This window comes from Prionailurus viverrinus, chromosome B3 (genome assembly GCF_022837055.1).
Source record: "Prionailurus viverrinus isolate Anna chromosome B3, UM_Priviv_1.0, whole genome shotgun sequence".
Classification (NCBI taxonomy): domain Eukaryota; kingdom Metazoa; phylum Chordata; class Mammalia; order Carnivora; family Felidae; genus Prionailurus; species Prionailurus viverrinus.
Genome location: NC_062566.1, coordinates 25,412,280 through 25,439,126, shown reverse-complemented (window position 1 = coordinate 25,439,126; position 26,847 = coordinate 25,412,280). Strand labels below are relative to the sequence as shown.

At 37.9% G+C, this 26,847-nt stretch overlaps 1 protein-coding gene across 7 annotated transcripts in view; it reads left to right on the top strand.

Moving 5' to 3' along the window:
* PEAK1 (pseudopodium enriched atypical kinase 1) overlaps nt 1-26,847 on the top strand; it is a 316,915-nt gene that overhangs the window by 256,430 nt on the left and 33,638 nt on the right. For all 7 annotated transcript variants that reach the window (XR_007153014.1, XM_047862946.1, XM_047862945.1 and 4 more), the window contains one exon: nt 4,757-4,950. Coding sequence is in view for 6 of the 7 variants with exons in the window: in XM_047862946.1 (XP_047718902.1) it covers nt 4,757-4,950 (194 nt within the window). In the remaining variant the exon portion in view is untranslated. The remainder of the gene's footprint in view (nt 1-4,756; nt 4,951-26,847) is intronic.

The following is a 26,847-nucleotide window of genomic DNA, read 5'->3' as shown; positions in this document are numbered from 1 at the left end:
TGTAGCAAAATCAAGTTGAAGACCTGAAAACTAAGATAGGATTAAGAAATGTCACATTGGCGGGGCGTACAGGGACAGAAAAATGGAGTTTGCTTCCAATAGATTGAAGGTGTGGGGTTTGATAACTTTGAACTCTCCTCATGTGTTAGTATATATTCCATTTCTGCAAAAGTCCATCATCCCCAGCAACCCCAGAAATCAGCAGGTCTGAAACAGTTAACAAAACTATGAAATGCTATCTCTGGATATGCTTTGATTTGAATTTTAGGAATAAAAAGAGGTTTTAAAAATCACACATTTGTTTATTGGCTGTCTTAGGCAAATAGAGACAAATGTCATTGCCGAAGAGAGCTGGCAAATGGGAATTTAGAATACCATTTGCCCAAAGAGGCAGATGGTCTCTGTAGAAGCCTGATTTCGTTTATGGTCCCTTCTGAAGCTGAATGAAGGTAGTCGAATTTGAAGATAAAGTTGAACTGAAATTGTGGAAATACTTGGATACAAAAAGGACTCTAATGTAGAATTTGATTTGCGTTTTAAAAAGTGCATTTAGACATTTAACAGAATTTTTACAAAAATTTGTCTTCAACGGATTTGCCAGGGAAAAAACAAGATTATTTTGTTTGATGGTGTAATGATTAATCCTACCACCTGGGTAAGCCAAGTGAGCTTCCCACAGGAGATGATGGCTTATGCAGCTTTGAATTATGTATGAATACTGTAGACTGATGAGAGCTAACCTTACCAAGGGATTCATTTGTAGAACAGACAAATCTGTAATAGTGTTACAGTTTCCTTTGAACACCTTAAGTTCATTCTCCACATTCAGAAAATGAGAATTCTTTGTGGAGATTATGATGTGATTTTTTTTGAAGTGTCAGGTCAAACATACCAAATCTCAATTACAAATTGGTCATTAATGGAAAAGTCGGTCAAAAAGTTTGAGGTACCAGCAAACTTGTGTTGTCTTCCATCATGAATGCAGAGTGGATGCTGAGGGTCCAGTAAAAGAGCAGGCTAAGTCTGGTTTGACTCAACCTGACAATTAAGGACCTAGAAGTCAACACCATAGTAATCATAGACATTCCTCATAGCACTATAGAACTAGGGATTGTTTCAACATGAATTTAAATAGTAGAAATAGAAAAGCACTAACTTCTTCTTTGTGAGCCATATACCAGTTAACAATTCTGTTTTATAGTAATGAATATCAAATTGTACTTACCTGGAAAAAAAATCTAGTTATCCTGGTCATGTTTGTTATTTCAAGATATGCTAAGATATAGTGTATTAGAAATTCTAGTAGCTTTTTTGTAATTTCATTTTGAAGATTTTTTTTACCTTCTGTCTCATGGATGAAATGGGGGAAATTTTCATTTTCTTTATTATCTCCTTCCTGATGCTGTCCTCTAGTTTGTACAGAGGATCAAGTAATCAGAACCTGAGTTCTCTGATTCCCATTTTGGTGTTTTCCCTATTATCTTAAACATTTCTCGACAAAATATTGGTGGTGAACTATTTTGTTAGGAGATAAAGTTTGTATCTAGGAAAGTGTCATTTTACTATTCGGGAGGGTTTTCTGATTTTATATCTATGAAAGAAATCAATGGTGAAAAATTATATTCCCTTATAAAATTAATATGCCTTAGATAACTTGTCAGATTTTTACTTCTTTCTTTCTTCCTAGACAATTTGTCTATTGATAAATAGTGTCTGAGTCAACCTTCTCTGATGCTGTTCTCAATTCTTTTTCATTTTTTAGTCCTAGCATGTTACCACTTCTAAGCTTGAACTCTCAACACCTCTCCCTTTCCCATCTCTTTTACCATTTTCATCATACAAAGAGGTGTTCTTCTCTCAAGCATTAGGATGTGACATACCATTGATGCACTTTTTTAAAAAAAATCCTTCCTTTTAGACTTTGCTGTCACAGTAAATGCCAATCTTAGCATCCATTCGCAATTCCTTGTGATTTTACTTTCATCAATTCTCTTTGTGTAGTTCTTGATAGCTGATGATTATTTTAATTGGTGGTTTAATATGCCAGTGTACTTATTTTAACATGTGCTTATGAAAACTAATCTTTTTTTTTTAATTTTTTTTTTCAACGTTTATTTATTTTTGGGACAGAGAGAGACAGAGCATGAACGGGGGAGGGGCAGAGAGAGAGGGAGACACAGAATCAGAAACAGGCTCCAGGCTCTGAGCCATCAGCCCAGAGCCTGACGCGGGGCTCGAACTCCCGGACCGCGAGATCGTGACCTGGCTGAAGTTGGACGCTTAACCGACTGCGCCACCCAGGCGCCCCTGAAAACTAATCTTTATGTGGAATATAGATTGTGTTGTGCTGGTCCTCAAAGAGTTAATAAAACTAGTTTTCACTTTGCTTAGTTTCCCAGAGGTAGTTTGGCACATTTCCCAGACCAAACCCGTAAGGTAAAGGTCAAGGTGCAGTGGATGATATTAAGGTGCAGAATTCGAAACTTGTATCTTACTTGTAGTCCTCCTGAGCTCAGTTGGACCTCGGGTACATCAGAGCTTTAGAACATGATTAACAGACCAAAGAAGGCCCTGTAGAATATCCTTTAATGGGGAATTGTATGAGTGAGTACAGTGGGTGAGTCTTTTACATTTCTTACTTTTTAACATCCATATTTTGTTTTGAGAAGCCCTTAAGAGCACAGAGCTGTGTTTCATGTATGTGGGAACAGGCCCAGGGAATTCCTCACAGTTTAACAGCAGCAACTCTTGCTGTGGTTTTCACAATAGCTGAGGCTCATTGTACATAGCCCGTTCCTTGGGAGGAAAGCAGACAGGTGAGTATAGAGTTGTGGTTTCTGAACCAACCTTTACCAATCCTTTTTGATAATGGAAAAGAGAGCTTTCTGGTAACAATGAGGAGATTGGGTGAAGAAGGAGAAAAGGCAAAAGCAAGTTTGTGGAGATGAGGAGCCTAAAAACCACATTTTAGGGAATATCTTAAATTGACTCTGAGAAGAGAATGTGCCTTTATATTTATTGCTCTGAAATCAGAAATGGTTTATATGAACTTTTGCCCAGTAAACATCATTTTCCTTCTCCTGCAGCATGTTGATAACTACTTAGTGATCTACATTAAGTGGTGTCCAAGAGAGTCTCAGAAATGTCACTTTCCTTTGTCTTTACTAATGAATGGAAGTAGAGGCCTCTTCTTACCTTAGTTTTATGATCCCTATTATGAGAAACTAGTTTTGTTTGCAGCCCTTCTTTTGGGTTGATGACATAGAGCAGTCCATTTAGAGGCAGCATGCTTTTACTGTGTGAGGCCTCCTTTACATGAACCACCCTACTGGCTGCTGGTAGAGTGGTGCCTTACCAGTGGTGCTTTTCCACTTTACCACTGTCCCTGAGAGTGGTACCATAAAGGAACCATAAAGGATCCTCTAGCTCATTGCTCACTCCCAGTGTATAGAGACCTCTGGCTCTGCCAGTTTTGAAGGAGTATTTTTGAAGTTGAATATCCAGCAGACTTCAAGGCCTGTTTTCTGTTCAGACACATGCATAATTTCCATAATGAAAGATTGATAAGAAGGTACTGCTTCTTCAGATCTACTCCCTCAAATCCACAGGTGATATATGTTCTGATGACACATGATCAAACAAAGTGCCTCTTTTAAAGAACTTGTAAATATCACCATGATTCACTGCCAATTGAAAATCCAGAAATAACATGTAAACAGCATGTAGGATATTTGCCTCTTTCTCTTTGCCCACTAAAAAAAAATAATACAGGAAGAAGAGTTGGTGGGTATATGACAGTCTAAGAACACTTTCAGAAACCATTAAAAATGCTTGATTTCGAATTTATTTTGTTGGATAGCTCAGTGAGATTTCCTAACTAGGCCAGTTTTTTCTACCAACATTTAATGACCATTTCATCCCCTTGTACTTAATAGCAACAGAATAGATAGGTCAGGTAGAATGGGAACTGGGGAAAAGCTAGCTATACGCAAATGAGCAGGCGGCAGTGAAACAAGATTGGAAACAAAGAGTATTATGGATATGCCACATTGTGGTATGTGGCTAATAGGATATTTCAGATTCATTTTAATAGGTAAGATTAACTAGAATGCAGAACTTTCTTTTCCATTTGCCTTGCTGCTGCATGCATGCATGCAGGCAAAGGTTGATGCTTCTGTCCTCCTGGCAACAAGACTGTCCTGGCCTCAGTTTACCTACTAAGACATTTGCTTAACATCCTTATTTAGTCTCATCTCAACTTGATTCCTGATCCTTTACTAAATACTTTAGTGTGTAGTAAATACTATATACTAAATAAAGTAAATATATGAAGTATTTGATACTTGCTAGAGTGTTATGTACTGTAGTATAGTAAGTATGCTAAATAGTTCACTAAGTATGTGTGTATTTTGTGTCTAATTAGTGAAGCATTCAGCTTTCTCACCACTATTATCACCACCTTCTGCCTAAAAAAAAATTTTTCTCTTCTTACCTTCTTATTCTCAAGCTTCCCTCTGAGCTTACCATACCTCCTCTACCAAACTGGATTCTCAATATGTCTGGATCAAGATAAATAGAAGGATCAGCCCGCACGAAGGACTGCTTTCTATTCAGACAAGTATTTGAGCGCTTATGACCCATTGTTATGACTCTAGGGCTAGTTATTTACATTTATGGCAAGTAAATGCCTTCTAAAAATCTAAATTTTAGCAAGACCTTTGAATGCCAGTATAACCATGGTATGATTTTGTTTCAGTCACAAAACCCATGAAGTGACAGAGGATTTTTCTCCTCGGGATCCAAGATCTGTTGTTGTGAGGGAAGATGATGGAGGCTGTGCTTCTGTCCCAGCAGCATTGCCCCTACCTGAACTGGAAAGGGAAGAGGAAAAAGAAGATGTTTCAGATACTCTTGACATGAATCCCTGTAGTGCAACCTATAGCAACTTAGGTAAGTAAAAATGTCATATGAATAATATTTAAACCTTTCCTTTTTATGCACTATCCAAATGCTATATTTCCCTGGAGAGATGGTTTTTATTGCTGCATGGAGCAAACACTGGACACTAGAGCCATGAATTTTCTTTTTTTTCCCTATTTTTTAAAGTTTTTATTTAAATTCCAATTAGTTAACATAGTGTAATATTAGTTTCAGTTGTGCAACATAATGATTCAGCCTTTCATATAGCACCAGTGTGGAGCCAAAAATTTTAATTCACATCAGAAAAAGTCCTGGTGTTTACTAGGCATATATTGAACACCTGCTACCATGAGTCCTGTGCCATGTGCTAAGGGTGTGACATGGTCCCTGCCTTGAGGGACTCACCTGGAGGAAAAGAGATGAACTTGTTTGTTAATGATTTCAGTATTATATGATAAATTCAGTGATAGAGATACACATGGAATATCTTTTATATTACACAGGGGAGGGTGTCAAAAGATGCCTTCCTAGAGGTAATTCTTGAACTGATCTAGCTGGTTGACAGAGGGAGGAAAGAGTATTCCAACCCAAAGCAACAACAGGAGCAAAAGCATGGAGGTATGAACCAGCTTGGCGCACATGGACACCACAACCATTTAGTGGTGCTAAAATATGAACTGAAGAGTTAAATGAGATAATGCATTTCAAGCTAAAACCTTAGACTTGTTGCTCTTTGTGATAGTAACCCATCATCAAAAGGTTTTAAGCAGAAGAATAATGTGATGAAATTTGCATTTTAGAACATCTACTCTACAGGCTGCTGTGAGAGGATGGATTAGAAGTGAAGTATTTGTAGCCTAAAATCTAGTAGTTGGATACTTTGGCACGACCACATGAGAAAGGCCTCAACTAAGACAGTGGGAAGGGGAACAATAGACAGGTTTCAGAGATACTTAAGGGGCAAAATACATAAGGCTTAGTGGTTACTTCGATATGAATGATGTGAAGAATCTGTGATGAATCAATGTCTCAGATTTCTGGCTTGGGGCAAGCTGACTCAAAGAAAGAAGATCCTAATTTTTGGAAGTATTTAAGGAGAGGCTGAAGGGCCATCTCTCAGAGATGCAGTGAAGAAGAATCCTACGAAGAGGGTGGACTAAATGACCTCAAAGGTGCCTGCCAATACAAAGATGCTCAGTTTTCCAATCATCTTCACTCTTCTTCCTTGAGTACCCAGTGACTTTCGATCTGTCTTCCTTCCTTGAGCATCTCATAGTTTTCCTTTCTTCTAAAAAGCAAAGCCTAGGGCTGGATAAGGATTTCTCATTATTATTCTCCCATGAAGTAAGGAGAGAGGGGAATAGCATGAGTTGGACTACCACATGTGTAGCACTGGCAAGATCCTTATGGACCTCTGACCAACTCTTACACTGGTAGAAATCAATGGCGTATAAAAGCATTCTTCTGCCTAGTTTCTCATCTTCTTTGTCTTTTTCCTTTATCAGGTTTTAGTAAGGAAGAATTATTTTAAGATCAGCTAGTGTAGTTGGAGATAAATGAGCCCTTAAGGCAAAAAGGTTCAGGTAACACTGTAGGAGAAATGCTCTAATACATCCTTTTGAGAAACCCATTGTAACAACGCACATGCAGTTGAAAACACATTCTGTAAGGAAAAGACTTCCATTCTAAGTTCTAGAAGACTTGTATGATTTAGGTGTTGGGGAGAATATATTAGTTTACCCAAGCAACCGTCTTAGATACCATTTTCCAGTTGGAAGAGATTTTATAGTGAAACAGCTTACTCAACTTTTCCCATTCTTTTATGTTTTATGAAGCATCTTATAAGAGGAAAAATTTACTGCTTATTTCCTATAGTATACTCTCAGGCAGCATAATGTATCAGTATATCTTTCAGATGTTCTTACTGCACCAAAATTTCTTTTATGATATCGTCAGTAAAATATATACTAATTTTTACTGATCATATGGCATCTTATGGCATCTCTTTAAAAATATCCATTAGCTGGGGGCACCTCAGTGGCTCAGTTAAGTGTCTAACTTTGGCTCAGGTCATGATCTTACAGTTCATGGGTTTGAGCCCCACATCGAGCTCTGTGCTGACAGCTCGGAGCCTGGAGCCTGCTTCGAATTCTGTGTCTTCCTCTTTCTCTGCCCCTTCCCAACTTGTGCTCTGTCTCTTCCTCTCTCTCAGAAATAAATAAACATTAAAAATACACACACACGCACACACACACTAGCTGGGGTGCCTGGCTGGCTCAGTTGGTAGAACATGCAGCTCTTGATCTCGGGGTTGTGAGTCTGAGACCCATGTTGGGTGTAGAGATTACTTAAAAATAAAAATTAAAAAATCTTTTAATAAAAATCCATCAGCCAACATTAATTAAAGTTACTTATTTTATCTTATTTGTCTTGTCAGTTATGTAGGTAATTAGAAAAAGCGGAGCATTCCTCATATGAGTATTTCAAGTACCTCACATATATTAACTCATTTAATCCTCTCAACAACCTTAGGAACTTAGATCCCCATTTTTCAGATGAGGAAAATGAGTCAGAGTGCCTTGCCCCAAGTCACAGAACCAATAAGGACTGCATCAGGATTGGAACTCAGTTGGTCTTAACCTCAACTATAATGGTCATAACCACTAAGTTCTTGTAAAAAACTAAAGGACTGCAGCTGTCTCCCGTTTTTGTTTTTGTTTTGTTTTGTTTTGTTTTGTTTTGTTTTGTGTTTCTAAGTCATCTACTCTGAAACACAAAATTTAAGAATTTTTCAAAATATTATGATTACTTAGAATACAAAAAATACTAGATTATAGATGCCCCATCAGAAGGATAGCATTCTTTTAGCCTATTGCTTTACTTTTAAAAGTGGTAGGTGATGCTCATAAAATGTTGCCTTATTTTCCTTAAGTGTTTTAAGTGGCTATACTTGATTCCATAGCATATGACACGTCACATGGTTAGTTGCTCCTTTGGGAAGGTCTGTGTGAATAAAACAACTGAGTAATAGATAGGATTGACACCATCAGTTCTACAACTCAGGGGTTTCAATTTTTTTGTTCTTATTTTTTCTCTAATGAAATAAGTATTTTAGATGGCATTTGGAACTTACCTTTTTCAATATTTTCAATAAATCATTTTCAGGAAATTTTAAACTGTCCTTTTGGGTAATTTCTTGTGATTTAATTTCTTGTGATTTATTTTTTAAAAATCTGTGTTTAAAAACTGAAAGGAAACAATACTTCTTAATGTAATCGCTTTAGAACCTTTCAAATAGTCTAGAACCAATCTAGTACTGCTTGCTTGCTTTTCTTTCTTTCATCTTCTTCTTCTTCTTCTTTTTTTTTTTTTTTTTTTTTTTTTTTTTTTTATATGAGGCAGAGGATGGATGGACCAGTGGAAGAAATTGACAGAGGAAAGTTAGGGGTTACCATTATTTTTACTGTGGAATTTATTTCTGAAAATTACATTGTAAAGTGGACCTAGGAAGCAGTGTAATATAGTAGAAAAAATCCTAAGTTTGGAAGATCAACCAGATTTTGGTTCATATGACAGCTGTGTCATTGCCCACCTGTATGATCATAGGTCAGCTATTTAACATCCCTGAGCTTCAGTTTCCTCATCTGAAATGAGAGAATAGTAACATCTGCTTTGTAGGGCTGATTGTAAAAGAACTTGGTACACAGAGGTGCTTCATAATTATAAGTTCCTTTATTTCTTCCCAAAGATATGCTGTTGCTTTCTCCTTCAAATACATTTGATGTGTTAGCCAGAAAACGTAGAATAAAGTGGAAATAGTTTAAAATGTTTATTAGAAATGTTGAGTAAGCAGGAAAAAATATATAAATTCAAAAAGTTGTCAGTTGCCTACACAACTAATGACTGAAGTTGTGAATATAATACAGGATACGGGATCCCAAAGTGGCTAACAGGGACCAGAAGACAGATGACAAGTAATAGTAATGTCATTATGACAGATCCAGTTCCCCCAACATCTGCTAATTATAGCAACAAAGGGATACAGTTTGGATTTGTTTTGTAGTCCCCCCACTTCTTAGATAGTTCTGAAAACTAATAAGTTAAAAGAAAAAAAAAACTCAACTGGAATAGGCTTTAATTACCCAACCTCAGAATCTCCCATTGGACCCCCACCCAGGATACAATGTCGTTACTCCACTGTAGTGTAACAAGAGCTGTTGTGATTCAACCATTCTTTCAAAAAGCTACTAATTTATGCAAACCATACCTTAGAACCATCTTTTTTCACTTTAGAGATCATTCACTGTGGTTAATGGGTGCCTTTTTCCTTGTCTTTAACATAAATAAAGCAAACTTTATTTTGTTTAAACTGGTTTAATTATTAGATTCTAGAGCTTGCCCTATCCAATACAGTCAGTAGCTACTAGCCACATCTGGCTATTTACATTTACATTCCTTAGAATATAAATAAAAATTCAGTTTCTTAGACTCACTAGCAACGTTTCAAGTACTCAGGAGCTGCAGGTGGCTAGTAACTACTGTGTTGGACATGCACATATAGAACATTTCTGTCATCACAGAAAGTTCTGTTAGACAGCACTGTTTTAAAGAATCAGTTATTTGGGGTATTTGTATTTGTCTTATTGTGTTGTCTACTAACAAAAGTCATATTGGTCTTTATGTAACTTGAAAACTCTTTTTTTTAATATATGAAATTTATTATCAAATTGGTTTCCATACAACACCCAGTGCTCATCCCAAAAGATGCCCTCTTCAATGCCCATCACCTACCCTCCCACCCCCCATCAACCCTCAGTTTGTTCTCAGTTTTTAAGAGTCTCTTATGCTTTGGCTCTCTCCCACTCTAACCTCTTTTTTTTTTTCCTTCCCCTCCCCCATGGGTTTCTGTTAAGTTTCTCAGGATCCACATAAGAGTGAAACCATATGGTATCTGTCTTTCTCTGTATGGCTATTTCACTTAGCATCACACGCTCCAGTTCCATCCATGTTGCTACAAAGGACCATATTTCATTCTTTCTCATTGCCACGTAGTACTCCATTGTGTATATAAACCACAATTTCTTTATCCATTCATCAGTTGATGGACAAAGCCTAAATGTCCATCAACTGATGAATGTAACTTGAAAACTCTTTAAGAAGGTTGCCCCTTACAGAGTGTTGATTTTACGCTGAATGATGGTGATAGGAGATCACTGAACAAACTCTGATCTATAACATCTTAATCAACCCCAAACTGAATTTAGCAGGGTATCAGCCACCCAAAATGATCTCCCAAAGAAATGATAGAATGTTTTTTCAGTCAGACCTTCAACATTTTCCCCACGTTTCTTATGTCTATCTCAAGATGTCTAGGAGAAATATTGCTAGTTTTTTATGTGGCACACCCCACTACTTTATCAGCCTAGTAAAATCAGGAGCTCATAATAACTTCTACTCTGTTAGAAATAAATCAGTGGCTTTAGCTCTCCTTCATTCACTTTGTAATTGAGTACTCTTTACATTCCTTTTTAGAAAGATCTATCAAGTCTCTATGTACAGATTCTTGGCTTGCTCTTCTTTCTGTGTGCCTAAAACCTAACACATTATCTAAAACATGTGGTAGCTACTAAGAACATGTTTGAATGAATGAACCAAAAGTGAATTTGGCATTTGACTTTATAATATTCCCAGATTAGGGGAAGTTAAGCCCTTCTTAAGGAAAGGAGGAAATTTCATATAGGAAAGTTTCAAGTCCCAGTTTATGTGTTCTATTAATCAGTTGATGTTGTGGGTTTTTTTCTAATACAGGCATATCTCAGAGATATTGCAGGTTCTGTTCCAGACCACCACAGTAAGACAAATACTACAACAAAGCAAATCTAATCAATTTTTTGGTTTCCCAGTGCATGTAAAAGTTATGTTTATACCATACTGTAGTCTGTTAAAAGTGCAATAGCATTATATCTAAAAAATATTATGAATATCTTAAGAGATACTTTATTGCTAAAAAATGCTAACCATCATATAAGCTTTCAGTAGTCATGATCTTTTTGCAGGTAGAAGGTCTTGTTTGATGTTGATGGCTGCTGACTGATCAGAGTGGTGGGTGCTGAAGGCTGGAGTGGGTGTGGCAATTTCTTAACGTAAGACAAACACTGCACAACTTTCAAAATTGGAACCAATCTTCTCAAACCCTGCTGCTGCTTTATCAACTAAGCTTATGTCCTATTCTAAATCCTTTGTTATCATTTCAACAATCTTCACAGCATCTTAATCAGGAGCAGTTTCCATCTCAAGAAACCACCTTCTTTGTTCATCCCTAAGAAGCAAATCCTCATCCATTAAAGTTCTATCATGAGATTGCAGCCATTCCGTCCCATCTTTAGGCTCCATTTCTAGTTCTCTTGCTATTTTCACCACATCTGCAGTTACTTCCTCCACACAAGTCTTGAACTCCTGAAAGTCCTCTATGAGGGTTGGAATCCGCTTCTTCCAAATTCCTGTTCATGTTGGTATTTTGACCTCTTCCCATGAATCAGGAATGTTCTTAATGGTATCTAGAATGGTGAATCCTTTCCAGAAGGTTTCCAATTTGCTTTTCCCAGATCCATGGGGGAATCATTATGGCAGCTATAGCTTTACATAACAAGACTTGAAAGTCAAAATTACTCCTCGATCCATGGGTTGCAGAATGGATGTTATGTCAGCAGGCATGAAAACAACTTTAATCTTGCTGTACACCTCTATCAGAGCTCAGGTGACCAGGTGCATTACAAGATATTACAAACATATTTTGAAAGGAATTTTTTTCCTGAGCAATATATCTAAACAGTAGGCTTAAAATATTCAGTAAACCATGTTATAAACAGATATTCTGTCACCCAGACTTTGCTGTTCCATTTATAGAACATAGGTGGAGGTGATTTAGCTTATCTTAAGGGCTTTATGGTATTTGGAAGGGTGAATGAGCACAGGCTTCAACTTAAAGCAGCTGGATGCAACTTCATCAGCTGCATTATTCCCTAACAAGAGAGTTAGCCTGCCCTGTGAAACTTTGAAGCCAGGTAGTGACTTCTCTCTAGCTATGAAAGTCTGAAATGACATCTTCTTAATATATACATTGAAAATCTGTTGTTCAGTGTAGCCACCTTCTTCAATTATCTAGCTAGATCTTACGGATAAGCTGCAGCTTCTACATGCGCACTTGCTGCTTCACCTTATTTAACCTGACTTCACCTTGCTTAGATTTATGGAGACAGCTCCTTTTCTTAAACCTTATGAACCAATCTCTGCTAGCTTCCAACATTTCTTCTGCAGCTTCCTCACCTCTAGCCTTCTTAGAATTAAAGAGAGATGGGGCTTTGCTCTGGATTAGTCTTTGGTTTAAGGGAATGTTGTGACTAGTTTGATCTTTTCAGATCACTAAAATTTCTTCATATCAACAATAAGACTGTTCTACTTTCTTATCATGTGTGTGTTCACTAGAGTAGCACTTTTAATTTCCTTCAGGTTTTCCTTTGCATTCGCAACCTGACAAACCCATGCAAGAGCCCTAGCTTTCAGCCTACCTCAGTTTTCAATATACCTTCCTCACTAAGCTTAATTATTTCTAGCTTTTGATTTAAAATGAGGGATGTGCCTGGGTGGCTCGGTCAGTTAAGCGTCCGACTTCGGCTCAGGTCATGATCTCACGGTCCGTGGGTTCGAGCCCCGTGTTGGGCTCTGTGCTGACAGGTCAGAGCCTGGAGCCTGTTTCAGATTCTGTGTCTCCCTCTCTCTGTGACCCTCCCCCGTTCATGCTCTGTCTCTCTCTGTCTCAAAAATAAATAAACGTTAAAAAAAATAAAATAAATAAAATGAGGGATGTGCAACTCTTCCTTTCACTTAAAACTTAGAGGTTAATTTAAGGTTATTAATTGACCCAATTTCGATAGTGCTGTGTCTCGGGGAATAGGGAGACTGAGGAAAGGGAGAAAGACCAGGGAACAGCTGATGAGTGGAGCAGTCAGAACAAATTTAACCTATTAAGTTTGTTATCTTATATGGGTGTGGTTTGTGGTGCCACAAAACAATTACAGTAGTAGCATCAAAGATCACTGAGCACAGACCACTGTAACAAATGTAATAATAATGAAAAAGTTTGAAAAATTGCAAGAATAACTAAAATGTGACACAGACACAAAGTAGCAAATGCTGTTAGAAAAATGGCACCAATAGACTTACTGGATGTAGCATTGCCACAAAGCTTCAGTTTGTAAATAGCAAACAAAAAAACGCAGTATCTGCCAAACACAGTTGAACAACGTATGCCTGTATGAGGCTTAATCCAGAGGGTTCCTAGGTCAGGAGTTACCTAAACCAGGCCTCAGGCTCCTTTCTACATAGCCCCACAAGAAAAGATCCACATTTAAAAAAAATTTTTTTTTAATTTTATTTAAATCCAAGTTAGTTAACACATAGTGTAATAATGGTTTCAGGAGTAGAATTTAGTAATTCATTACTTACATGTAACAACACCCAGTGCTCCTCCCAGCAAGTGCCTATTACCCATTTAGCCCATCCCCTACCCAACACCTCTCCAGCAACCCTCAATTTGTTCTCTGTAATTTAAGAGTCTCTTATGGTTTGCCTCCTTCTCTGGTTTTATCTTGTATTTCCTAACCTTTCCCTATGTTCATCCGTTTTGTTTCTTATCCACATTTGAATAAAATCATAGGATATTTATCTTTCTCTGACTGACTTAGCATAATACATTCTAATTCCATCCATGCTGTCTCAAATGGCAAAATTTCATTCTTTCTGATGGCCGAATACTATTCCATTGTGTATATATATATATACACATACATACACACACATATATATACATATACACATACACACACACACACACACACACACACACACACACACACATATATATATCTATACCACTTCTGTATCCATTTGTTAGTCGGTGGACATTTGGCTCTTTCAAAATTTTGGCTTTATTGATAGTGCTGTTATAAACATTGAGGTGCATGTACCCTTTCAAATCAGCATTTTTGTATCCTTTGGATAAATACCTAGTAGTGCAATTGCTGGGCCATAGAATAGCTCTATTTTTAATTTTTTGAGGAACCTCCATACTGTTTTCCAGAGTGGCTGTACCAGTTTGCATTCCCAGTAGCAGTGCAAAAGGGTTCCCCTTTCTCTGCATCCTTGCCAACATCTGTTGCTTCCTGAGTTGTTAATTTTAGCTATTCTGACAGGTGTGAGGTGGTATCTCATTGTGGTTTTGATTTGTATTTCCCTGATGATGAGTGATGTTGAGCATCTTTTATTTGTCTCTTAGTTACCTGAGGTTTCTTTGGAAAAGTGTCTATTCATGTCTTTTGCCCATTTCTTCACTGGATTATTTGTTTTTGGGGTGTTGAATTGGTAAGTTCTTTATAGATTTTGGATACTAACCCTTTGCCCATACTGATATGTCATTTGCAAATATCTTCTCCCATTCTGTCAGTTGCTTTTTAGTTTTGTTGATTGTTTCCTTTGCTGTGCAGAAACTTTCTATATTGGTGAGGTCCCAATGGTTCATTTTTGCTTTTGTTTCCCTTGCCACTGGAGACATGTCTAGTAAGAAGTTGCTGTGGCTAATGTCAAAGAGGTTGCTGCCTGTTTTCTCCTCTAGGATTTTGATGGTTCCCTGTCTTACATTTAGGTCTTTCATCCCTTTTGAGTTTACTTTTGTGTATGGTGTAAAAAAGTGGTCCAGGTTCATTAAGATTGAATTTTTAAGTAATCTCCACACCCAATACAGGGCTCAAACTTACAACCTTGACATCAAGAGTCACATGCTCTACTGACTGAGCCAGGCAGGCACCCCTCTTCATTTTTTATCTTACTTACCTGGAGCATCTACTTAAGGTGCTACCTTTCAAACACTGAAAGAAAACATCTAAAAGTCTTCTATCTCCAGAACTTCCTTTGGCAGTGTATTGATCCTCAGCATTAAATGTTAAGAGATGAGAAGTGCCTGGATGGCTCAGTCAGTGGAGTATGCAACTGTTGGTCTCAGGGCTGTGATTTCAAGCCCCACATTGGGTGTGGAAATTACCTAAATCTTTAAAAAAGTGTTAAGAGCTACGTGTACTTAAAAGAGTGCCATTTAGGGGCGCCTGGGTGGCGCAGTCGGTTAAGCGTCCGACTTCAGCCAGGTCACGATCTCGCGGTCTGGGAGTTCGAGCCCCGCGTCAGGCTCTGGGCTGATGGCTCAGAGCCTGGAGCCTGTTTCCGATTCTGTGTCTCCCTCTCTCTCTGCCCCTCCCCCGTTCGTGCTCTGTCTCTCTCTGTCCCAAAAATAAATAAACGTTAAAAAAAAAAAAAAAAAAAAGAGTGCCATTTCGTGGCTGGCCTTGATGTTGTAATTATGGAATAATGTCATCATAAATAGAAGCTTTAAAAAAATAATTCAACAAATAATTATTGAGGAACTTCTATGGGCCAGATATTATTCTACACAATTCAAAGTTAATGATTTGAAGGGCTCCTGGGTGACTTAATTGGTTGAGCATCTGACTGTTGGTTTCAACTCAGGTCATGATCTCACAGTTTTGTGGGTTTGAGCCCTGCGTTGGGCTCTGTGCTGGCAGCATGGAGCCTCCTTGGGATTCTCTGTCTCCCTCTCTCTCTGCCTTTCCCCTGCTCACTCTGTGTCTCTCAAAATAAATAAATAAACTTAAAAAAAAACTTAAAAAAAACAAAATTAATGATTTGAAACAAAGATTAAAGAATTGCACATTTTTAGATTACCCGGATGTTCACAAAAATAAAACAAAACCTGAGACTGACTACTTTGAACATTTGTTTGAGCATTTGTTGTACTTCCCAAAAATATAATTATTTCTATTTAAAAAGAAATCGTAGACTCCCTGTCTTTTAGCTTAGCTGCATTCACATTTAAAAATAGTTTCCCATATACTGGAATTAGTTGGCAGAGCGCAATATTCAAATTACATAGATAACTTACCCCTCAAATAAATAATCTCTGTTCTTGGACAGGTTTTCAAATGAGAGTCTACAAAAATTGAGTCTGTCAGCTGCTATGCCACTGACATTCTTTTAAGTGGTCACTATATCTCTTTATTTGAGGCTATACCTAAAATGGTCTTTGGAGGTCAGCTTTGTTTTATCATTTGGCATGAAGTTGATGTCCCCTGGGGTTTGCCAGTTGGTGCCTCCATTTCACTGTAGTGGGACCCTTCCTCCTAGGTTGCTGACGCCTGCTGCCAGGAGATGATATAGTGAGTGCTAGGCTCAGCCAGTGAGAGGCCTACTCACTTGACAAGGCTGGTGCACAGTGGTATGTGACATCTATATTTATAAACCGCAGTGCATTATTTCCCAGTTTGGGGATGGTTGTCTCTTCCTTTGTCCTCTCTTTTCCTGTTCTCATTTATATTACTTGTCATGAGCCCTGGGGGGAAAAATTAGGGGTGAAATTACAATTTAAGTGGAAAAAATATGTTATATTTATTTGGGTTTTAGTACTTTCATTCAGCAAACATTTGTCAAACAGTAACTATCTGCTGGAGACAAAGCTGGGTGCTGGAAATAGCAATGCTATCTCCAAGGACTCTTGGTCAGTCTTTAGGAAAGATAGACATGGGCTGGACTCTTAGGAGCTCCTGTGCTAGTTGCTTTGAGGCAGGTATTTAATGGTTTACTGAAAGCCTCTGCCTGAAGCAGTCTAGGAGAGGTGGGGGTGGGGGAGTGGTCACTTAGGTTTTGAGCAGAGCTTAAAAGAAGAGTAACTACTCTGACACATTGACAAGCAAGGGAGAACATTGCAGGTAGAGAGAAGTGTATGTACAAATCCTAGACCTTAGTAGAGCAATGAATGTTCAATTAACTATAGGTAATGAATCAGAGTAGATTAAGTACAGAGTGAAAGGGGGCAGAGTAGGTAGGGGAGATAAAACAATGAAAAAGGAAGGGTAGATCATAAATGTTACGTATACGTCACAGTGAGTATATCTTTTTTTTTTTTTTTTTTTTTTTTCAGAGAGAGCAAGCAGGGCAGAAGGGCAGAGGGAGAGAGAATCTTAAGCCCACTCCACACTCAGCATGGAGCCCGATGTGGGGCTCGATCCCACAATCCTGGGATCATGACCTCAGCTGAAATCAGGAGTCAGACTGAGCCATCCATCTGCTCCAGTATATCTTTTATCTGTAGGAAATGGAGAGCCACTGAAAATTTATGAATAAAAGGACATGATCAGGATTTTTAAAAGATCATTCTGGGATCTACCTATGAGATAATTGGAGGCAGAGAGACCAACCAGGAGACCATGACATTCCTGTCTTACTGAAATGAAGAGTTAATTATACTTATTAGTATACTGCTCTTGTCCAAATGTGTCATCATTAAGTGCCTTTAATCCCTAGCACCCCAAGATGGTAATGACTGTCAGGTCTTAAGCAAACATTTGCTGTGGTTTGTCCCTAGTGTGTCTTCAGTGGTAGTGCCTTTCAGCACATGTCTGTAATGTTGGAGTTATTATTTTGAGTTTTTCAGTATTCAATCATCTTTAAAATGTTGATCTTTAGAAATAATATTTTTCATATTTCCTTTCTACTTATTATACCAATCTTATAAGTTTTAAGAGTCCTATATCAATCATTCTCCTTCCTGAGGAGTTTTAAACACCCTTTTGGCTTCTTCAGAGTGTCATTAAATTATTCCCTTTTAATTCATCTTTGATCATTTACTTTACAGAGTGTGATATAGGGGCTAATCTGTCAGTCCTAAGACATTTTTAAGTGGGGAGACAGTAAAGAGATAGAGTAAGGAAGCTCAAAAAGAGAGGAAAGTAAGGTTTGAATGCAGTTTAGTCAAACGTATTTGTCCAAAAGAACTTTTTTAGTTTATAGCAAGGCAAGATTTAGAACCCAATATATTTTTTTTCTGTTTAGAGAGCTGGTATGCCACAAAAATGTAGAGTATGTGATGTTATATCAGGACTGCTGAAAGCTGAGCTTAGTGTCTGGTCCCAGAGGCTTGAGAGGAATGTACAGGATTAAAAGTTTAAAATAAAAACAGCCAAGATACCAAGCTTTTAAAACACTGACCCTGATGACTGGAATTCAGTTAGGAGAACTTGTCTTTCTTAGGGAAAAAAATAAAAACACGAGACACTTGTAGACGTGGGAGAATGGGTTGACCTATTTGCACGGGCTGTGGAATGCTCATGGTTTCATTGGAAATGCAGAAGTTTCTGAGTCTCATGTGGAATCTCCACAGCTCCCAGGAGATCTTTGCGAAGAGGAACCACTATTAACTTTCTTTATTTCCTTGCTGCCTTGGCTGTCCATTTTCATTTTGGAGTGATGAGCAACTCTTCTGACTCTGCATCCGTCAGTCGGTAGCCGTTTCCTGCCCAGCTACTGTGTGTGTCACATTGCACCAGGTTCTGAGGGCGTGTAAAAAAATATACATGTTGTAAAAGGCTAAAAATGCCATAATAGAGCAAAAAGTGCTAAGACAGCAAGAGGAAGAAGTGAGGGTTCCCAGTCTGGAGGGGAGGGGTAGAGAATAGGGAGGCTTCAGTGGAGAAGGGCCATCTGAGCTGGGCTACAACAGAATACCTTTACTACAGCAGAGGCGTAGAAAAAAAAATTTGGAGCATATTCAAAGAACAGGAAGCGAGTGTTCATGTGGGAGAGTTGATGAGAAATAGTGATAGATAAGACTGAGAGCCTTGACCAGCTTGCTGAGGAGTTTGGACTTTGTTCTATAGGTGGCGGAAAGTGGCATGATCAGCCCTCTTCCACCTCCTCTGATAAGAATTAAAGAGCTGCTGATTGTGATAGACTTTGTCTCACTTGATGGTTCTGAGGTCTTTTTTTTTTTTCTTTTTAAGTACTTTGGGAACTCATTCCTTTCATGTCTGCGATTATTTTTGGTTGTTCTGATTTGGAGAAATTGGTAGAAAATGACACCCATAAAGTTTCTTCTAGGGATGTGGAAAGGGCAAGAATAAGTTTGTGTTTCTAGTTTTTCCATTTATTCATTAATACCTTCCTTCCTTTTTTTCTTCCTTTTTTTCCTTCTTTCCTTCCATTCTCCTCAGCCAGATTCTTTGCTTGATCCTGGGTATGCAAATGAGACCCAGTGTCTGCCCTCAGTGAGCAACACCAGTGGGGAATTTAGACAGGGGCACAAGTCAAGTATTGTCAGTACTTGGAGAGAAGTGTTCACAGGATATATATGAGGTCCCAAGAAAAAGAGGTCAATTTCAGGGAGTAGAATAAGAAACACTTCTCAGAGGCAGAATGTTTAAAGATGAGAGGAGAGGGAAACCCTTCCTGGAAGAGGGTTAGCGTAAGTGGAGATCCAGAGCATGAAGTAGCCAAGAGTGCTAAGGAAACTGCAAGCAAGTTGGTAGCTCTGACTTAAGATGCAAGATGAAATGCTACAAGAAAAATAGGTACAGCCAGGGCTGGGTCGTGAAACGCTTGCTTTCTGTGCTTGAGCAAAGAAAACTCTGTTCTCAGGATCAAGTCCAAATTCTCAATGACAAATTTTTTAAGTAGAGGAGTGCCACAATCAGCTTTGGTGTTCAAAAAAAAAAAAAAAAAATCTCTGTAATGGCCAACGTGGTGAGGGAGGCAAAACTAGAGACAGTGATAACGGGACTGTCACAGTAGTCAAGCACAGACGATAAGGTGCTGGTGCAGTTCACTGCTTGTAAGCCTTCTCCATCACACTTCATCTCTGAAAGGTCTGGGTCAACAAGTGGAAAGTAAAGGTTTGTTTGAAAGCCTATTTCTATCATGTTGTGAATAAACTATGTTCTGACTTCTCACATTAACTGAGGTAAAATAGGGCTGGGGCAGCTCTGGGAAGAAGGCTCACTATCATCACAGGAAGAGTACAATTAATACCGAGCCCCTCCATCCCTGGTGATGTTAAGGGCACAGAGGAATGGGAAGAAGTGACTAGAAACTGGACTTATGGTAGTTTCTAAGAATGAATTGTCGATTTTCTTTATTGAGATATAATTTACATACCATAAGATTCAGAGGGTGCAATTCCATGAGTTTTAGTAGAACTTTACAACCATCACCAGTATCTAATTCCAGCACATTTTTATCACCCTAAACAGAAACCAGTCTCTCTCCATTTCCATTCTCCGCATCCCATAGCAGTCACTAATCTACTTTCTGTCTGTAGGGATTTACATATTTCTGGATATTTCATGTAAGTGGAATCATACCATATGTGGGCTTTTGTGACTGGCTTCTCTCACTTAGCATATTTTTAAGGTTCATACAGGTTGTAGCATGTATCAGCACTAATTTTCTTTTTATGGCTGAATATTCCTTTGTTTATCCATTCATCAGTTGATGGACATGTGGGTTGTTACTCCTTTTTGGCTATTAGGAATAATGTTACTAAGAATATTTATGTGTAAGATTTTATGTGGACGTATGTTTTCACTTCTCTTGGATATATATGTAGGAGTGGAAATCCAGGATCACGTAGTAACTTGGTTTTACTTTTTGAGTAACTACCAAACTATTTTCCAAAGTGATTGCACCATTTTAGAGTCCTACTAGTAATGTGTGAGGGTTTGAATTTCTCCATATCCTCACAAACACTTGTCCATCTTTTTTATTAGAGCTGACTTAGTAGATGTGAAGTGGTCTCTCATGGTTTTGGTTTTGGTTTTGGTTTGCATTTACCTAATGGGTAGTGATGTTGAGCATCTTTCTATGTGCTTATTGGCCATTTGTTTACCTTCTTTGGAGAAATGTCTGTGCATACCCTTTGCCCACTTGTAATGGGTTTTTTATCTTTTTATTATAAATTATTTACAAATTCTGGATATAAGTCTCTTACCAGATACATGATTTGCACGTATTTTCTCCCATTCTGTGGGTTGTCTTTTCACTTTCTTAAAGTTGTCCTTTGAAGCACGAAAGTTTTTAATTTTTATGAATTCAAATTTATTATTTATTTTTTTGCTTGTGCTTTTATGTGTCATATCTACAAAATCATGACCTAATCCAAGGTTGAAAAGTGTATTCCTATGTTTTCTTCTAAGAGTTTTATAGTTTTCATTCTTATGTTGAGATGTTTGCAATATTTTGAGTTACTTTTCGCATATACTATAAGGTAGGAGTTCAACTTCATTCTTTTGCATATGGATATCCAGGTGTTCCAGCACTATTTTTTGGAAAGACTGCTATTTCCCTATTGAATTGTCTTGGTGTCCTTGTTGGAAATTAGCCATAAATATGTAGGTTTATTTCTAGACTTTCAATTCAGTTCCACTCATCTTTATTTCTATTCTTAGTACACACAACCTTTTTTTTTTAATTTTTAATTGAAGTATCATTGACATACAATATTTATATTAATTTTAGGCGTACAGCATAGTGATTCAACATTTATATACATACAAAATGCTCACCTGTGGGGGATAAGCTTAGGAATCCCCCGGGCTTACACCAATGGGTTAACAAGGCATAAAGAAATACAAAGTCATAAAATGCTTACATCCGAGTTTGGGTAGACCAAATTGGCACCCCAGGAATAGGGGGGCAAAGACACCCCAAAATAGAAAGGGGGTGCAGAACCCCTAGACTAGAGAGGGTGGGGCAAAGGCCCAAAATAGGAATGGGCCACAAAGGTGCCCAATACATAGGTATATGAAATAAACAAGATTAGATATTCAGGGTGGAAGCACCCCCAATATAGTATTATAGCAGAAAAGCTGCTTTCACAGGAGGATAGGGCCAAATTAAGTAAATTGGTGAATTGGACTGTGGACCACTGTGCTGCAGGCCAAGCAGCTCAGAGCGGAGATGGTTCACAAAAGAAAAGGTGCCTTATTAACCCTGAGGTTATTTCCCCTATATGTCTCATCCCCTAGGCTAGTAAAGATAAACAGGCATGGCGCCTCCTGTCTGCCATTAACAACCATCTACCCATCTGCTCGGTGCCAGAATTTTGTTTTATATTGACCCAAACCCCAAACACTGTATATCTTCAAAATACCCCTTTTCCCTCATGTCCCCAAGTTAATGTTCACAGTTTCTTTGTCTCTTTGTGCATGCCCATCACATTTGTAAGCCTTCTGATCTTAATAAATACAGGGCAAGGACCCTTATTTGGGGCTTTTGTGTTTTCCCAGACATCAGCCATCTCTCGCTTTAATCCTGCATCTGCTCTTTTGCTGGCCAAAAGAGAACTTCAGACTTAGAGTCTATGACACTCACCAAGTGTAGTTACCATCTGTCATCATATAAAGTTATTACAATATTATTGACTACAGGGGCACCTGGGTGGCCCAGTCAGTTAAGCATCTTACTCTTGGTTTCGTCTCAGGTCATGATCTAGTAGTTCATGAGTTCAAGCCCCGCATCAGGTTCTGTACTAACAGCACAGATCCTGCTTGGGATTCTCTCTCCCTTTCTCTCTGCCCCTCCCCTGCTTGCATGCTATCTCTCTTTCTCTCTATCCCTCAAAAATAAACATTTTTTTAAATGGCCATTTACAGTATTATTGACTACATTCACTATGCTGTATTTTTCATCTCTGTGACTATTTTATAACTGAAAGTTTGTACCTCTTAATCCCTTTCACCTGTTTTGCCCATTCCCCCAACACACAGTACATACAATCTTGATTACTTTAGTTTTGAAGTAAGTTTTGAAATCAGGAAATGTGAGCTCTCCAACTTTTTCTTTTTCAAGATGTTCTTTGCTTACTCTAGTTCCATTGTATTTCCCTATGAATTTTAGTATCATTCTGTCAATTTCTGCAAGAAAACCAGCTGGGATTTTGATAGGGATTACATTAAATCTTCAGAACAATTTGGAGAGTATTTCCATCTTAACATATTAAGTCTCTGATACGTGAACATAAGATGTCTTTCCATTTATTTAGGTCCCTAATTTCTTCAATGCTGTTGGGTAGTTTCCAGTGCATAAGTCTTGCCTTTCTTTTGTTAAGTTTATTCCTAAATACTTTATTGTTTTTGATGATATTATAAATGGAATTGTTCTTTAATAATAATTTTTTGATTGTTCATTGCTAGTGTATAGAAATACAATTGTTTTATACAGATCTTATATCTTGCAACCTTGCTGAATTGATATATTAGTTCTAATAATTTTTTGTGAATTCCTTAGGCTTTCCTATATGCAAGATTATGTTACCTTTGAAAACAGATAATTTTACTTCTTCTCCAATCTGGATGTTTTTGTTTCTTTTTCTTTCCTAATTGCCCTGGCTAGGCCTTTCAGTGAAATGTAGAATAGAAGTGACAAGAATGGAAATCCTTGTTTTATTCCTGATCTTAGTGGGGAAATACCGAGTTTTTTTACCATTAAGGATGATGTTTGCTTTGGGGCTTTCGTAGGTGCCCTTTATCAGGTTGAGAACGTTCTCTCCTTTGCCCAGTATGTTCAGTGTTTTGTCATGGAAAGGTGTTGGATTTTCTCAAATGCTTTTTCTACATCTATTAAAGTGACCATGTAAGGTTTTTTCCCCTCCTTTATTCTGTTTGCATGGTGTATTCCATTGATTAACTTTCAGATGTTAAAACCAAGCATGCATTCCTGGGACAAATCTAAGTTTGTCATGGTGTATAATCCTTTTTATATGTTGCTAGATTCAGTTTGCTAGTATTTTGCAAAGATTTCTGTGTCTGTATTCATAAGGGATATTAGTGTCTAGTTTTCTTATGAATGCCCTTGTCCGATTTTGATGTGTAGGTAATACTGGCTTCATAGATTTCAAGCTGGGAAATGCTCCCTCCCCTTCTATTTTTGGAAGAGTTTGTGCAGGATTGATATTAATTCTTCTTCAAACATTTGCTAGAATTCATCAATGAAGCCATGTTGCCCTGGACTTTCCTTTGTGGGAATATTTTAAATTAATAATTCAGTATCTTTTCTTGTTATAGGTACCTCTGTAAGTTTACCACTTAATTCTCTTTCAGCTCTAATTTATTCTTTTAGTCATTCAAGAAACATTATTGAACATCTTTTACATCCAGGCCCTGTCCTGATATAGAGGATACAATAATGAATAAAGCAAAGTCCTGGCCTTCTTAGCATTCTCATTTTTCTTTGTCTCTCTCCTTCTTATGCTGTATGTATGTGTGTGTGTGTGTGTGTGTGTGTGTGTGTGTATACATTTTTTTGTTTGTGTTTATATGCAATATAGTTCTGTTCCTTACCAAAAAAATATCTATTTGCTACATGCCATTAGTGGAGAAAGGTAGACCTTAGGTTTGCTGTATGTATTGTGTTAGTTTGTATAAACTTCTGGGTGTTCTTGGAGAGAGCTGCATGAATGGGAAATGGACTATATTGTCATTACCATCACAGTTTATATTTGTGCCCACCCTTGGCATTGCTACAAGGACGTGATTTTCATAAAAACAAACCACCATCTTTATTCATTATCACTCTCAGGTCCGTGCAGTGCCTTCTATTCTATCTGACCTTCAGTAGGAGCATGTATTAGTTTCATAGGGCTGCTGTAACAAACTTCCATGAAGTAAGTGCCTGAAAACAAGAGAAATTTATTCTCTCGCAGTTTTGGAGGCTAGAAGTCTAAAATCCAGCTGTTAGCAAGGCCATGGTTTCTCTGAAGCTCTGGATAGAACCCTTTGCTTCTTCTCCCTAGCATCTGGTGGTGCCATTGATCCTTGACATCCTTGGCTTGCTGCTGCATTGTTCCACTCTCTGCCTCTGTTGTCACATGGCATACTCTCTTTTGTCTCTTTTTACATGATGTTTTCCTCTTTTTATGAGGGCACCAGTCATATTGGGTTAAGGCCTACCCTAGTGACCTGATCTTAACTTGATTACCTCTGCAACGACTCTATTTCTAAATCAGGTTACATTCACAGGTACCAGGTTTATGACTTCAACATTTGGGGGGAGAGAACGTAATTCATCCCATAACAGAGCATTATACTCTCATTCTGAGATAGTTAATGGAGGCCTCATTATTTTAATAACATTACTAATTATAACAACTGTTATAAAAAGTTCCATAGTGTATTTCTCTTTCTTTAAAAAATAATGTTGGGGCACCTGGGTGGCTCAGTCAGTTAAGTGTCTGACTTCAGCTCAGGTCATGATCTCACAGTTCACAAGTTCAAGCCCTGCATTGGGCTCTGTGCTGACAGCTCAGAGCCTGGAGACAGAATCCTTCGGATTCTGTCTCTCTCTCTCTCTCTCTCTCTCTCTCTCTCTCTCTGTCTCAAAAATAAATAAAAAACATTAAAAAAAAATAATAATGTCTCTCTCCATTATACAATAAGCCCAAAAGGTGTCATTAATCACACACGTGTATGTTTTTTTAGTATAGTTGATGCACAATATTACTTTAGTTTCAGGTGTACAACATAGTGATTCAACAAGTTTATACGTTATGCTTTGTTCACAAGTGTAGCTACTGCCTCTCACCATACATCACTGTTACAGTGTCATTGACTTTCTTCCTTATGTCTTGCCTTTTGTTCCATGACTTATTCATTCCATAAATGGAACCCTGTATCTCCCACTCCCCCTCACCATTTTGCCCATTCCCCCACTCCCCTTCCCTCTGGCAACCATCAGTTTGTTCACTGTATTTATAGGTCTCATTCTGCTTTTTGTTTGTTTAAATTTGGGTTTTTGTTTTGGGAGGGTTAGATTCCACTTATGTATGAAATTGTGTTACTTGTCTTTCTCAGTTTTATTTCACTTAGCATAATACCCTTTGTGTATTATGCTATCTTTGGTTAAATACCCATGTGCAATTACTGGACTGTACGGTATTTCTATTTTTTTTAATGTTTATTTATTTTTGAGAGAGAGGGAGAGGCAGAGAGAGAGGAAGAGAAGGAGACAGAGGATCCAAAGCAGGCTCTGCACTGACAGCAGAGAGCCCGATGTGGGGCTCCAGCTCACAAGTTGCGAGATCAGGATCTGAGCCAAAGTCAGACACTTAACTGACTGAGCCACCCAGCCGCCCCTGCTATTTCTATTTTTAATTTTTTGAGGAACCTCCATACTGTTTTCCCACAGTGGCTACACCAATTTACATTCCTACCAACCAGCGCAGGAGGGTTCCTTTTTCTCTGCATCCTTGCCAAGATGTCATTTCATGTCTTTCTTATTTTAACTGTTCTAACAGGTGTGAGGTGATATCTCATTGGTGTTATGATTTGCATTTCCCTGATGATAAGTGATGTTGAGCGACTTTTCTTGTGTCTGTTGGCCATCTGTATGTCTTCTTTGTACATTCAGTCCTCTGATCATTTTTTAGTTGGATTGTTCGGCTTTTTGTCATTGAGTTGTAGAAGTTCTTTATATATTTTGAATATTAACCCCTTATGAGATACATCCTTTGCAAATACCTTCTCCCATTCAGTAAGTTACCTTTTTGTTCAATTGATGATTTTCTTTGCTGTGCAAAAGATTTTTGTTTTATTTTGGTGTAGTCCCAGTAGTTTATCTTTGCTTTTGTTACCTTAGGAAGCATATCTAGAAAAATATTACTATAGCTCTCACATTTAGGTTTTTAATTCATTTTGAGTTTATTTTTGTGCATGGTGTTAAAAGGTAGTCCAGTTTCATTCTTTTACAGGTAGCTGTCCAGTTTTCCCAGCAACATTTATTGAAGAGACTGTCTTTTCCCCGTTTTATATTCTTGCCTCTTTCATCATAGATTAATTGATCATATAATTGTGGGTTTGTTTCTGGGTTCTCTATTCTGTTCTGTTGATCTGTGTCTATTTTTGTGTCAGTACCATAATGTTTAGATTTGCAGTACAATTAAAAAAATTTTTTTATTATATTTATTTATTTTGAGAGAGAGAGGCACAGAATGCAGGTGGGGAGGAGCAGGCTCCAGGCTCTGAGCTGTCAGCGCAGAGC